Here is a 15,414-nt window from a genome sequence, read left to right as displayed (position 1 = left end):
TGGGAATGGGGATGGAGGAGAGGAGATGGGGATAGGAATGGGATGGGAATGGGAATGGGAATGGGGATGGGAATGGGATGGGAATGGGGGAGAGGGGATGGGAATGGGGATGGGAATGGGAAAGGGTCAGACTGGGAATGGGAATGGGAATGGGAATGAGAATGGGATGGGAATGGGAATGGGAATGGGGTGGGGGTGGGAATGGGGATGGGGATGGGAATGGGGATGGGAATGGGATGTGGGGAAATCGGAATGGGAATGGGGATGGGAATGGGGATGGGATGGGAATGAGAATGGGATGGGAATGGGAATGGGGGGGAAATGGGGATGGGAATGGGGAGGAATGGGGATGGGAATGGGAGGGAAATGGGGATGGGGAGAGGGGATGGGAATGGGAGGGAAATAGGAATGGGGATGGGAATGGGGGAATAAACGGGGCTGGGGGAGCCTCTCCCCATCCCACCCCCATTCCCGAGGCCGGGCCCCCCCAACGCTGGAAAAAGCCCCCCAAGGCCACCTTCCCCCCCCCCCCAGCTGCCCCAGGGAGGGGGTTTCCTCTCAAGCCATTCCAATAAAAAGCAAAAGAGCAGGAATTCCCCACCCAGGAGGGATTTGGGACCCTCAGCCCCTCCCCAGGCGCTGCCACAAGAACCCAGCTCGGAGCCGAAGGGACGGAGCCGACGGCACAAAGTGTTCCCAAAAAACCCATTCCAAGGGTGGGAATGACCCCCCCCTGGAATCCCTGCTCCCGAACGGATCCATAAACTGCTCAGAATTCCGGGATTGTGGCAGGAACTGCCCCAAAATCCCGGCGGGTTTCGGGAAGAGCGAAGGGAAACGGGGGCAGGTTGGGAGCAACGAGTCCATCGGGAAAGGGAGGAGGAACAGGAGGGAAGGGGGGGGAATAACGGGTAGGAAGCCAAAATCCACCTGCTCTGGGAGCCAAAATTCACCTGGATTGAGACCCAAAATCCACCTGGATTAGGATATAAAATCCACCTGGATTGGGACCCAAAATCGACCTGCATTGGGAGCCAAAATTCACCTGGGTTGGGAGCCAAAATCCATCTGGATTAGGACCCAAAATCCATCTGGATTGGAACACAAAATCCACCTGGATTGGGACCCAAAATCCACCTGGATTGGGACCCAAAATCCACCTGGATTGGGACCCAAAATCCATCTGCCTTGGGATATAAAATCCATCTGGATTGGGAGCCAAAATCCACCTGGATTGGGACCCAAAATCCATCTGGATTGGGACCCAAAATCCACCTGGATTGGGACCCAAAATCCACCTGCATTGGATATAAAATCCACCTGGATTTGGAGCCAAAATTCCCCTGGATTTGGAGCCAAAATCCACCTGGATTGGGACCCAAAATCCACCTGGGTTAGTATATAAAATCCACCTGGACTGGGAGCCAAAATCCATCTACATTGGGATATAAAATCCACCTGCATTGGGAGCCAAAATCCACCTGGATTGGAACACAAAATCCACCTGGACTGGAACACAAAATCCACCTGCATTGGGAGCCAAAATCCACCTGGATTGGGATATAAAATCCACTGGATTGGAACACAAAATCCACCTGGATCACAAATTCCCCCCAAATAAGCACAGCCCTTGAAGCTCAGTGGGACCAGGGATGGCTGATCCCTGTTGGAATTGTCCCTTCCCGGCACATCCAGGTGAGGAACCAAAGGGATTCATGGAAAATCCAAGTTATTTACGGAGCCCAAAGCAAAACCACGGAAGATGGAGGGGGGATTCCCTGGGATGGGCTCTGCTCATCCCCACCCTCCTCCCTGGGAAGAAGGAGCCGGATCCCGACGTGTTCCCAACCCACGAGTGTTTCCTGACACTTCTGGGGCTCAGGGGGTTGGAAAATCCTCATGAAATCCGGACAATCCGGCCCGGAATTCCACCAGGAAACCCCTCATGGGATGGGAAAACCTTGACAAAACCCAGCCAGGGAGAGGCACCAACATTCCAACATTCCAACATTCCAGGAGAGCTCTGTCAGAACCGGGAAGGGGGAATTGAAGGGAATTGGAGGGTCCAATTCCTGCTTTTCCATCCCAAAGCAGCTTAAAAAGGGTGGGAGATGCTCCATCCGTCCCCCACCGGCTCCTGGGAGATTCCAGAGCCCCCATGGGCCCAATCCCGAGGTTTTTAGGGAGTTTGAAAGCCTGCAGGAGGTTCCAGAGGATCCCACGGCGGGGGGGTCTCATCCCAAGGATTTGGGGCGTTCGGGTGACACCTGTGGGGATTCCTCCGAGATTCCCGACTCCTCAGCCCAATTCCCAACGGATCACACGCAGAGGAGGGGAGGGAAAACCCCCTGGGCAACGCCAGCAATCCCGGGAATCAGCCCCGGGTGGACAACCCGAGGCTTTTCCCGGGATTAACGGGAAGATCCACGGAGCAGCCGGTGCCACTTCCCCAAAAAAATTCCTCGAATTTGAGCCGACCCTGCCCGAGGAAGATCCACGGAGGCCCTGAGGGGTGCGGGAAGCCCCGGGAATGCCGGGTTCTTGGCTGCCTGGGATGAGGGTGGAAGCAGCTGTGCTTCCTTGGCATCCAGAGCTCCGACATTCCTGCCAAGGGAGCCGGCAAATCCCTGGCAAATCCCCGGCAAATCCCTCCCAACTCGGCTTTTCCAGGCCCTGGCTCTGCCCCAGCGGCGTCCGAAGCTCCTCTTTTCCCTCCCTCCCTCCTCTTTTCCCTCCCTCCCTCCTCTTTTCCCTCCCTCCCTCCTCTTTTCCCTCCCTCCCGACACATCCGACCTCTCCTTGGCTGCGGGAGCTGGAGAAACACCAACCCCGGCCCCGGGAATTCCCGGGGGATCCCGCGGGAGAGGAGGAGCGCGGGGAACAGCCGCCGTTCCCGCCGGGATGGGGAGCGGCCCTGGCTCATCCCAAACATCCCAAATCCACGTTTTCCCCCCCCCCGAAACGTCCCACGGGGGCTCCCGAAAACATCCCGGCGGGGGAAAGGGATGATTTCCTTCCCTCCCCGGTTGCCAAGCCTGGAATGGGTTATTCCAGGGATTCTCACTCCCAACCCCAGAGCCAGTCGGGAGATTTCGGAATGGGTTATTCCAGGGATTCTCACTCCCAACCCCAGAGCCAGCCGGGAGATTTCGGAATGGGTTATTCCAGGGATTCTCACTCCCAACCCCAGAGCCAGCCGGGAGATTTCGGAATGGGTTATTCCAGGGATTCTCACTCCCAACCCCAGAGCCAGCCGGGAGATTTCGGAATGGGTTATTCCAGGGATTCTCACTCCCAACCCCAGAGCCAGCCGGGAGATTTCGGAATGGGTTATTCCAGGGATTCTCACTCCCAACCCCAGAGCCAGCCGGGAGATTTCCCGCTCTTTCCCGTGGCCGTGGATCAGCCACGTGGAAATGGAGCCGGAATCCAAGACAAATCCCACCGTGGGGACCTCAGGAATGCTCGGAGAGACCGGGAGCAGAGGTGACCCCGAGGGCAACGGCCGCGTTTTCCAGGGGCAGGGAAGGAGGGAAGCGGAGCAACGGGAGCTTTGGAGTCACCCGGAACTCCGGGAAGGGATCAAAGCCCTTGGGAAGTAGGTCAGGCAGCGGGAGAGGGGGAGGGAAATGGGATGGGAAGGGAGCACGAGGAGGGTCCTCGGGGAACATCGACCCCGGAGAGGGAGGTGGGAGCTGCAGCCCCCTCCGGACTCACAGGGATACTGGGATACTGTGCCGAAAATTCCTCAGAGCCCCTCGATTCCCTAAAACACCTGGACTCCTTCGGAGCCCCTCCATTCCTGAAAAAACCCCTGTGAGTCCTGGAAAACCCTTCAAATCCCTCAGAGCCCCTCGATTCCCTCAAACCCCTGGAATCCCCCAAACCTCCTGGAATCCCTCAGAGCCCCTGGAATCCCTCAAACCCCTGGAACCCCTCAAAACCCCTCCATTCCTCAAACCCCCTGAAACTCCTCAAAACCCCTCCATTCCTTCAAACCCCCTGGAACTCCTCAAAGCCCCTGGATTCCCTCAAAGCCCCTCCATTCCCTCAAACCCCCTGGAACTCCTCAAATCCCCTGGAATCCCTCAAACCCCCCTGGAATCCCTCAAAGCCCCTGGAACTCCTCAAAGCCCCTGGATTCCCTCAAAGCCCCTCCATTCCCTCAAAGCCCTCGGAATTCCTCAAACCCCCTGGAATTCCTCAAAGCCCCTCCATTCCCTTTAAAGCCCCTGTGATGGATGATCCTCGTGGGTCTCTTCCAACTCAGGAGATCCCAGGAATGTTTTTTCCCTCCTCTAGAGCGGGAGAAGACCCTCTTTAGCCGGGGCAGGACCTGGATCTCGGCAGGGATAACCCCCCTTGGAATCAGGGATAACCCCACCTTGGAATCAGGGATAACCCCACCTTGGAATCAGGGATAACCCCACCTTGGAATCAGGGATAACCCCCCCTTGGAATCGGGGATAACCCCACCTTGGAATCAGGGATAACCCCACCTTGGAATCAGGGATAACCCCACCTTGGAATCAGGGATAACCCCCCCTTGGAATCGGGGATAACCCCACCTTGGAATCAGGGATAACCCCACCTTGGAATCGGGGATAATCCCACCTTGGAATCAGGGATAACCCCACCTCGGAATCAGGGATAACCCCACTTTGGAATCAGGGATAACCCCACCTTGGAATCAGGGATAACCCCACCTTGGAATCAGGGATAATCCCACCTTGGAATCGGGGATAACCCCACTTTGGAATCAGGGATAATCCCACCTTGGAATCAGGGATAACCCCGCCTTGGAATCGGGGATAATCCCACCTTGGAATCGGGGATAACCCCACCTTGGAATCGGGGATAATCCCACCTTGGAATCGGGGATAACCCCACCTTGGAATCAGGGATAATCCCACCTTGGAATCAGGGATAACCCCGCCTTGGAATCGGGGATAATCCCACCTTGGAATCGGGGATAACCCCACCTTGGAATCAGGGATAACCCCCCCTTGGAATCAGGGATAACCCCGCCTTGGAATCAGGGATAACCCCACTTCGGAATCAGGGATAACCCCGCCTTGGAATCAGGGATAATCCCGCCTTGGAATCAGGGATAACCCCACCTTGGAATCCTCGCCGGGGGCTCAACGCCGGGAAGCGCCAGGTGGAGGAGCTGGAGAATCATTCCCTGAGCTCCCGCCATCCAACCGACCCCCTCCTCTTCCTCCTCTTCCTCCGAATCCACATCCAGCTCCCTCCGACGTGCCCCGAAAGGAAAAGGATCCTCCATCCTATTCCCGGAGCGGGTCGGGAGGAGGAATCCAGCCCGGAAAACCTCCCGGTTCGGGATACAGAGGAGTTAAATCCAGGGAAAACAAGGGGAGAAGGAGGGCGGAGGACGAGCCGGTGCCCGGCCTGGGAAAGCGGCGCCGGAGGAGTCGGGAGCTGATCACAGGGAGTTAAATCCAGGGAAAATAAGGAGAGGAGGGCGGAGGACGCGCCGGTGCCCGGCTTGGGAAAGTTGCGCCGGAGGAGTCGGGAGCTGATCACAGGGAGTTAAATCCAGGGAAAATAAGGAGAGGAGGGCGGAGGACGCGCCAGTGCCCGGCTTGGGAAAGCTGCGCCGGTGCCAGCGCCGGAGGAGTCGGGAACTGCCGCGGAGAGAACGCGATTGCCCAACAACCTTCCCTTCCCAGCGCCTGCCAAAGGCAACCACGTGCTCCCGGAGGTGCTGCCAAGGGATCCCGAGCCAGGAGACACAAAAACAGCCTCTCCCAGGAGCCGGGGCCGGGCGGGAGGGGGCGGCGGCAGCGCCGGGACGCGCCGGGAAAGGCGCCGGGATACGCCGGGAAAGCTCCGGGACGCGCCGGGAAAGCGCCGGGACGCGCCGGGAAAGCTCCGGGACGCGCCGGGAAAGGCTCCGGGACGCGCCGGGAAAGCGCCGGGACGCGCCGGGAAAGGCGCCGGGACGCGCCGGGAAAGCGCCGGGACGCGCCGGGAAAGCTCCGGGACACGCCGGGAAAGGCTCCGGGACACGCCGGGAAAGCTCCGGGACGCGCCGGGAAAGCTCCGGGACACGCCGGGAAAGCTCCGGGACGCGCCGGGAAAGCTCCGGGACGCGCCGGGAAAGCACCGGGACGCGCCGGGAAAGCTCCGGGACACCCCGGGAAAGGCGCCGGGACGCGCCGGGAAAGCTCCGCGGAGCAGCGGGAACTCCCCGGGGAAGCCTCCGGGAGCGGCTCCGGGCGCTGGGATGTCACGGAGAGGGCGGGAAAAAAGGGTCTCCAGGGTTTTTAAGCCGTTCCCAGCCAAGCCAGAGGGAATGTGGCAACCCCGGGATGGGAAGGAGCCGAAGGAATCCTCCGGCCGGGACGAGAGCACGGAGCTTTGGGGAGGGTTTGGGAACATCGGGGAGGGAATTGCCATGGGTTGAGGGGCTGGAATCGCCACCAAAGCCGGGAAATTGGGATGCCCGGGGGGTACAGACCCACTGGATTTGCCTTTTAGGGGTAAAAGGAAGAGTTGTGGGTTTAAGGTGCTAAAAATATCAAAGAGCCCGGGGGCTTTCTGAGGGGGAAGGATCCACGTGGGGGCAGTTCCTGAGGGACTGACCCCATGGAATATGGACCTGGAGCAGTTCCTGAGGGACTGACCCCATGGAATATGGACCAGGAGCAGTTCCTGAGGGACTGACCCCATGGAATATGGACCTGGAGCAGTTCCTGAGGGACTGACCCCATGGAAAGAGACCTGGAGCAGTTCCTGAGGGACTGAGCCCATGGAATATGGACCTGGAGCAGTTCCTGAGGGACTGACCCCATGGAATATGGACCTGGAGCAGTTCCTGAGGGACTGACCCCATGGAAAGAGACCTGGAGCAGTTCCTGAGGGACTGACCCCATGGAATATGGACCTGGAGCAGTTCCTGAGGGACTGACCCCATGGAATATGGACCTGGAACAGTTCTCAAAGGACTGACCCCATGGAATATGGACCTGGAGCAGTTCCTGAGGGACTGACCCCATGGAATATGGACCTGGAGCAGTTCCTGAGGGACTGAGCCCATGGAAAAGGCACCTGGAGCAGTTCCTGAGGGACTGACCCCATGGAAAAGGCACCTGGAGCAGTTCCCAAAGGACTGACCCCATGGAATATGGACCTGGAGCAGTTCCTGAGGGACTGACCCCATGGAAAGAGACCTGGAGCAGTTCCTGAGGGACTGACCCCATGGAAAAGGCACCTGGAGCAGTTCCTGAGGGACTGACCCCATGGAATATGGACCTGGAGCAGTTCCTGAGGGACTGACCCCATGGAATATGGACCTGGAGCAGTTCCTGAGGGACTGACCCCATGGAATATGGACCTGGAGCAGTTCCTGAAGGACTGACCCCATGGAATATGGACCTGGAGCAGTTCCTGAGGGACTGAGCCCATGGAAAAGGCACCTGGAGCAGTTCCTGAGGGACTGAGCCCATGGAAAAGGCACCTGGAGCAGTTCCCAAAGGACTGACCCCATGGAATATGGACCTGGAGCAGTTCCTGAGGGACTGACCCCATGGAAAGAGACCTGGAGCAGTTCCTGAGGGACTGACCCCATGGAAAAGGCACCTGGAGCAGTTCCTGAGGGACTGAGCCCATGGAATATGGACCTGGAGCAGTTCCCAAAGGACTGACCCCATGGAATATGGACCTGGAGCAGTTCCTGAGGGACTGACCCCATGGAATATGGACCTGGAGCAGTTCCTGAGGGACTGAGCAGGAGGGAGAGCCCGGGAAGGAGGGAGGGGTGGGATAAAGGTGTTTTCAAGGTTTATTTTCCTTCTCCTGCTCTGCTTTGGTTGGGAATAAATGCCATGGATAACCCCAAGGTGGGTCTGCCCTGCTGGCGATGGGTGAGGGACCTCTCTTGCTCCTCATCCCAACACATTGTCCCAGGGCCACCATGGCAAGGAGACACCGGTGGAGATGACAGGGGGTCCAGAGAAGAGCCACCACGATGCTCCAGGAGATCCTCCTGCCCTTATAACCTGATAACGGCCTTTATCCCATTAATGGTGCTGAAATCCCTCCATAAATTCAGGAATTGGCATAAAACACATCGGCCCAGGGCCACCATGGCAAGGAGACACCACAACACAGAGCCACTGGTGGAGATGACACCAGGTCTGGAGCAGAGTCAGAGATGCTCCAGGAGATCCTCCTGCCCTTATAACCTCCTAACGACCCTTATCCCATTAATGGTGCTGAAATCCCTCTATAAATTCGGGATTTAGCACAAAACACGTTGTCCCAGGTCCACCACAGCACAGAGCCACCGGTGGAGATGGCACCAGGTCTGGAGCAGAGTCAGAGATGCTCCAGGAGATCCTCCTGCCTCCATAACCTCCTAACGACCCTTATCTCATTAATGGTGCTGAAATCCCTCCATAAATTCGGGATTTAGGCTAATTCCCAGGATGTTAATCCAAGCAGGTGCCCCCGGGAGCTGCTCCCTCTCCCCCAGGACCAGCAGCATCCCCGAAGGGCCCGAGCAGCTCCCAGGGGTTTGTCCCGGTGCCCCCAGGGATTTGCTCAGCCCTGGCCCCCAAAATCCCGGCTCCCAGCTCGGCATTCCCGCCTCCAAAGCCCTTCCCCTGTTTGCTCAACTCCTCCCCACAGCCCCAGTTAAGCAAATATTGCCAATCCTCGGGCCTGGTTGCGACAGACCCGGCAAATCCCGCTGGGGTTGGGAGGAAAACAAGGAGGGGTTGGATTCGTGGGGAGTCTCCAAGAGCTTGGAGTGGAACTGAGACACTCCAGGCTGGGATTTCCACGCAGAGGGTTCCACGGGATCCCTGTGCTTGGGTCACACCCCAGGTCAGGGGGCTGGGGGGGTGTTTTGAGCTTTCCAAATTCGCCCTTTTTCTTGGAATCGTCCCCCCGAGACTCCCGTGAGGGAACACAGCTCCTGAGGGAACAGGGAGCACGGAATTCAAACCCTAAGGGGGGTTTGAGCTCCTGTGCTCAAACAGGTCCGTCCTCACCTCCTCTGGGTAGAACCAAAGCTCTGAATTAACCCCAAACCAGCCCCAACTCCGCTCCTTTGACCTCCGGGCACAATTCCCGACCCGGTTCCTCCGGCAGCACTTCCAGGCCACTGGAGCCGGGAACAGCAGGAGCAGGAGACGTCCCCGACCCCGGGCCAGCGTCACACACTGAGAAAACCTCGAGTGAGATCCTATTTCAAGACATGACCCACTTATTTTCCCCTAAAAGCTCCCGTTTGATGCGGGACCTGAGTCCGACCCAAACCTCTGCTCTGACGGCTCTTACGGAACACGGAGATCCTCCCCACCCGAGCCCTGCGGAGCAGCAGCACCATCCACACCAGCTCGTGCCAGGGAATTTTGGGCACTGGGAGACCTGAACCAGCGGGAACATCCAGCCCCTGGCAGCTGGAACGAAGCAGAGCCTCCAAAACCCTCCCGCTGGCATCGACCTCCCCAGCCGCTCCTCTGCCAAGGGCTGATGTGCTAAAAACGAGGAGTTTGGGTTTGTTCAGGGTTTAATTCGCCCTCATTACGCTCAGGACTCGTTCCAGGGCGTCCCAGCACACGGGAGAGCCGGGATTAGCAGCTCCCTGACATTCCAATCACGGCTGCAGGGATGGGTCTGAGACGGGACTGGGCCGAGCAGAACCCAACGAGGAGCTGCTCCAAGGGCTTCCAGAGTCGGGGGCGGCTTCTCCTCTTGCAAGAGCAGGTTTTTAGTCTTTGGGAGAACAGGTTTAAGTTTTGAGCCTTTGGGAGAACAGGTTTAAGTTTTTAGTCTTTGGGAGAACAGGTTTAAGTTTTGAGCCTTTGCCCATTGCAGGTTTTGGGGCAAGCTCGGGTTTAAGCTTTTAGTTTTTGGGAGAACAGGTTTAAGTTTTGAGCCTTTGGGAGAACAGCCCATTGCAGGTTTTGGGGCAAGCTCGGGTTTAAGCTTTTAGTTTTTGGGAGAACAGGTTTAAGTTTTGAGCCTTTTGGAGAACAGCCCATTGCAGGTTTTGGGGTAAGCTCAGGTTTAAATTTTTAGTCTTTGGGAGGACAGCAGGTCACAAGTTTTGGTGCAAGCTCAGGTTTAAGTTTTGAGCCTTTTGGAGAACAGCCCATTGCAGGTTTTGGGGCGAGCTCGGGTTTAAGTTTTTAGTTTTTGGGAGGACGGGTTTAAGTTTTGAGCCTTTGGGAGAACAGGTTTAAGTTTTGAGCCTTTGGGAGGAGACAGCAGGTCACAGGTTTTGGTGCAAGCTCAGGGTTTTGAGCCCTGGGAGCTGTTTGGGATGGGCTCTGCTCTGGACTGATCCTGTTTGAACGGTGCTGAGGGAGAGGGACCAGCTCAGACCCAAATCCATTCGGGAAGGACCCCTCAAGCTTCCCCCACGGTACCAACACACCCGGGGGGGGAACATGGACCCCCAAGGCAGAGGTTGTGTCCTGTCTTGGCTGGACTGGACCCCAGACCACACCTTCCTCCCTTCCCCAAGGGGGTGAAGCTTCAGGGGTTTCCCGATGGAAACCTCGTTCCTGAACGCGGCGCTTCCCAAAGCACGAAGCCCCAACAGCCACGGTGAGGGACGGGACCCCTCAGGAGGTGGTGGCACTGTCAGGCTCCTCCACCTGCCACCGCCTCCACCACCCACTCCCACACCACCTCAGACCCCAGAGGGCACAGAGAGACAACGACGCAGCGACCGACGCCAGCTCGCCCCAACCCAACCCAACTCAACCCAACCGAACTCAATCCAACTCAACCCAACCCAACTCAACCCAACCCAACCCAACCCAACCCAACCCAACCCAACTCAACTCAACTCAACCCAACCCAGCTCAACCCAACCCAACTCAACCCAACCCAACTCAACCCAACTCAACCCAACCCAACTCAACCCAACCCAACCCAACCCCTCCCCACGGGGCTGGGGGCGATCACGAGCCTTTCGGGGGCCACTCACCGTCTCTGTAGGGTTGCAGGGGCTCCTCTCCCCAGGTTGGGGGGAAGGGAGACAGCGGGGCCATGGGGGTGACGCTCTTGCGGGGGGCGAAGGCGCCGAGCGCGTCCCTGTCCCGGCCCGGCGACGAGGGCTCGGCCCCCAGCGCCGCCTGCAGCAGCGGGTGCTCCGAGGAGTTGGCCAAGAGCTCCTTGAGGATGTTGATGGGCGAGATGGTGAGCTCCCAGTTGGTGATGCCGAAGTCCCGCAGGTGGGCCCTGGCGTGGCTGGAGAGCCCCGCCCGCGTGTCGAAGCCGGCGCCGCAGAACTCGCAGCGCATCAGGCTGAAGGTGCTCGGGTCGAAGTTGGCGACTGCGAGGAAGGACAGAGAGTCAGGGGTAGCACTGAACCCCCGGGTCAGGCCTCTAAGAGGGGGGACAGAGGGTGTCGGTCGCCCCCCTGGCCACCGAACGCCCAACGGCTCAGCCCAGCACCGCACCATACGTACCCGGTCCCGGGCGGGAGGAGAACACCCCGAGAGCAACCCCAGAGAACAGAAACAGGCTGAATTGAATACATACTACCTTTTTTCTTCTTCTTTTGGAAGGAAAACTTTTGCTCAATGGCCTTCACTTCCTCGGCCGAGATGAAGTGCCGGACGTTGTAGCTCACGCCCACCCTGTTGAGGTGGCCCCGCACGTGGTTGGCCAGCCCGATGCCGTTGTGGAAGCGGTCGGGGCAGTAGGGACACTTCCTCTCCTCGTTCTTCAACATGCCGGCGTCGGAGTCCAGCAGGTCGTCGAGCTCCAGGGGACCCTCCAGGGGAGCGTCCAAGAGCAGCACGTCCAAGGGAAGGGGCTCCTCCATCACGAAATCCCGGGGCGGGAGCGTCGCCTTCCTCTTGAACGCCTTCCCCCGCGGCCGCTTGGCCGCCTTGGGGTGCAGGTTCACCTCCTCCAGCAGGACCAGGGGGACCATCATCCTCAGCTGCTGCTGCTGCTCCTCCGACGCCACCGACGAGTCCGTGGCCCTCAGGGTGTCCCTGAACGTCCTCTTGAGGTCCAAGGCAGCCTGAGGGATGGTGACGGCTCTGGGGGCCCTGCTCTCGCCCAAATCCACCTCCGTGCCCACCGGGATCTCCTCCTCCGCGCTCCCGCCGTCGCCGCCCAACATCCACTTCTGCCGGAGCTCCTCCAGCCCCCCGGGGTGGCTCCGGAGGCCGTCGCCGTCTCCTTCAAGGTGCTGAGCCGCCGCTTTCTTCTTCAGCTGCTGCAGAGCGAACTGGGAATAAGCCCTGGCGGAGGGAAAGCCGGACAGCCCCAGGTTTTTGTGCGGGGCGGTGAACGGGGCCGCCTTCCTGGCGTGAAAGCCCGAGGCCTGGTAGTCCTTTTTGGCGGCCCCATTGCTCCTGTCGAGCCGGGGCTGGGCCAGGGCGAAGCCGTGGGGGGGGTCGTAGTGGGCGGCGCTTTCCCGGGGCGCGGGGGGGAAGAGCCGGTCGGCTTTGCCGAAATACTCGGCCTCCGGGAAGCGGCCGGGCCGGGCGGGGCTGTAGGCATCCCTGCTGGTGCCCGGCTGGTTGGGATCGTCCTCGTAGGCCTCGGCCTCCCAGGAGAGGTGGGAGTGGGCGTATCTCATGTGCTCCTTGAGGATGTGCTCGTTGGGGGCCGGGAAGCCGCAGAGCACGCAGACGCTGAGCCCTTTGGCGCTGCCGTGGGGCGGCGCCGGCGCCGGCAGGGCCGGGTGCTCGTTGGCCCTGAAGCGTTTGTAGAGGCCGCGCGCGGGGCCGTCCTGGCTCTCCCCGCCGCCCGCGCTGCCGAAGAGCCCCGAAGAGCTCTTGGCCCCTTGGTCCTTCCTCTCCTTGACGTGCATCTTGGCGTGCTGCACGAAGATCTTGGAGGAGTTGGTGCCGAAGACGCACTTGGGGCACTGCAGCCGCGCCTCCCGGCCCTCGTCCGGGAACTCGTTCAGCTTCTGGATCTCCTCGATGATCTTCTCCCGCGACTCCTGGTGGAGCCTCCTGTGCTGCTCCAGCGCCGCGGGGTCCCCGAAGGCCCACCCGCACTCGCTGCAGCACAGTTGGCGCTGCCCCCCCAGGGCGTCCCCGTCTTGGTCCCTGCCCGGCCCGCGGTTGTGCTGGAGCATGTGATCCATCAGGTGCTCCTTCTTCTTGAAGTAGATGCTGCACTCGATGCAGGTGTAGACCGAGGGATCCTCCTCCTGGCCCAGCTCCTCCTTGCCCTGCTCCTCCAGCAGGACGCTGCACACGTAGGGCCTCATCTCCACGTCGTAGGAGCTGCAGGGAGCGGGGTCCAGGGACATCAGCGGCACCCGCTCCACCGAGTCCTCGGCGTTCACCGTCCACGACTGTTTGCCCACGGCCAGGTCGGCGCCGAGCTGGAGACTCGGCTTCTGCAGCATCCACTCGGCCGTCGAGAGCGGGGCCACCTCAGCCACGTCCGAGTCCACCACCAGCCCCTTCCTGTGGGACGAGGAGCCCTCCAGGGCTTTGGATTTGCCCAGGACGGGGTTGAGCGTTTTCCTGAACACCGGCGGGGGCAGCGGAGGAGGCACTTCGCGCACGGCCTGGTCCCGGAAGGGCAGGTTGGTTGCTACATCTGTCGGCTTGGTTACCTCTTTGTAGGGAGGGCTCGGGCTCCTGTTGGGCCTGGGAATCCAGTCGACCCTCTGGACTCCCCTCCTGCCTTTCTCCAGGTGCTCCCTGCCGAGCCCTTCGAGTTGCTTTGGTTCGTTTCTGAGATATTTCTCCTCGGCGGCGCGAGGACCCGGCGTCGTCTCCGCCGCCGCCCTCCCGCCCTCCGGCCCCTCCGAGTCGCTCTCCAGCTGCTCGGGATCCGCCCCCCGGGGCTCCCCGGCAAACGCCGCCTCCTTGGAGTCCTTGGGGCCGGAGAGTCTCTCTAAAGTGCTTTCCTGCCTCCCGTCGCCGTCCCAGGACAGGCCGCCGGACACCGTCATGTTCCGCAGCTCCAGGGCGCTCCGGGCGTCCGTCCTGTACAGGCCCTGCTGGAACTCCAAACGCTCCTCGTTGGTGGGGCTGCAAGGAAGTTTGGAGAGTTAACGGGGGGACGGGGGAGTCACACCGACGTTCCCGGCGCCCCGGGAACAGAGGGAGCCTCGCAGTGTCTCGGCGTGACGCGGGGTTTGTGGTGACTCCCAAAGATTAAAGAGCTGGGATGGAAACGGGGCCACCCCTTCCCACCCCGCCACGGCCACGTGGAGCTGGAAGAGTTCCCACCTCTTACTCCAGGCCTGCTCCAAGATGTTTGCCTGGCTCTCCCTGCTGGGTGTGATGGGAACACTGGGTTCCCATCACCACGTCATCACCACCTTGGGCCAGAGGTGCCTTTTCCCTGTGCTCCACCCCCTCCCTCCCAACTTCCCTTTCCCCTCCCAACTCCTTGGGATGCCGGGACCCCTTTCACCCAGCTCTGGGTGACTCGTGTCACCATCAGGCCAAGGAGCTCTTCCAAGTGCATGAAAACAAACATGGAGCACACCAGAGGCCTCCCGGACCAAGGGGTGGTTTGTCTCCATGACTGAACGGCCATTCCCGGGAGATCCCTCTCCACAGGAGTGGGAAGTCTTCCTTTCCTGTGCAGAGAACCCAAGGGATCGAGGTGGTCGCTCCTCATCCACTTCCAAACCCTTCCCGAAGCTGGGAACTCCCCCTGGAGCAGCAGGAGAAGGTGAGAATCCATGGAGTGAGTCCTGCAGTGGGATTGGGGGGCCTGATGCCACCGGGATGGGGGGATCCACCCCCACGGCACCGGAACGTGCTGGGGGTTGGAGGGGCTGAGCACATCCACGGGCAGTCCCAGCCTGGTGCTCCTGGAAGTCCTAAATTGGGGTGGGAGGCTTTTTCAGGGAAGAAGGACCCTCGGGAAGGTCCAACTGAGGCACTGGATGTTCTCCAAGATGCCTCGAGGACCAACAGTTATGAGATGGGATCTCAGGAGCCTCCAGCCCTTCTGTTGGATCCTCGGGGGGGAAGCAGAGCCCTGGATGGCCCCAAATCCCGGTTCCTCAACTGGGCTCCAGGAGATCCAGGAGCCCCGACCTGCAGCTTCCCGGGGATTGGGGGATGACAAAAACTCCGGGGCCGAGCAGAGTCGGGGCAAACCCTGCGGGGAGACTCCTCCACATCCCAATCCCTGTCCCGGCTTCTGGGCTGGAACTGGATCATCTTTGAGGCCCTTTCCAACCCAAACCACCCCACGACTCCGTGGCTCTGCTCCGTGCCCGGGTTCTCCTCCCACACGGCTCCCACGGCGCGAGAGCGGGACGGGAACCTCCTCCCGGCTCCTGCCTCTGGATAAACCATCCGTGGGGAAGGAACCCGCGGGATCCCGGAGCCGGACACCCGGAGGAGCCCGGAGAGCCGAGGCCTTGTGCGAGGAGCTGTCCCAGGGTCAGCAAAACACCATCGCCCGGGTCAGGTTGTGCTGCTGCCG

The 15,414-nt window shown here is 60.1% G+C and overlaps 1 protein-coding gene across 6 annotated transcripts in view; it reads right to left on the bottom strand.

Annotated features, from left to right (window-relative positions):
- Nucleotides 1-15,414, bottom strand: part of WIZ (WIZ zinc finger) — a 71,381-nt gene that overhangs the window by 23,992 nt on the left and 31,975 nt on the right. For 5 of the 6 annotated variants that reach the window (XM_032677312.1, XM_032677314.1, XM_032677315.1 and 2 more), the window contains exons 4-5: nucleotides 11,527-13,997; nucleotides 10,970-11,317 (exon numbers count right to left, since the gene is read on the bottom strand). In XM_032677312.1, the coding sequence (XP_032533203.1) occupies nucleotides 10,970-11,317; nucleotides 11,527-13,997 (2,819 nt within the window). The remainder of the gene's footprint in view (nucleotides 1-10,969; nucleotides 11,318-11,526; nucleotides 13,998-15,414) is intronic. The other variant, XM_032677313.1, reaches the window with a different exon arrangement.

Source organism: Chiroxiphia lanceolata, unplaced genomic scaffold, assembly GCF_009829145.1.
Source record: "Chiroxiphia lanceolata isolate bChiLan1 unplaced genomic scaffold, bChiLan1.pri scaffold_49_arrow_ctg1, whole genome shotgun sequence".
Lineage (NCBI taxonomy): Eukaryota > Metazoa > Chordata > Aves > Passeriformes > Pipridae > Chiroxiphia > Chiroxiphia lanceolata.
This window is presented reverse-complemented; position numbering and strand designations above follow the sequence as displayed.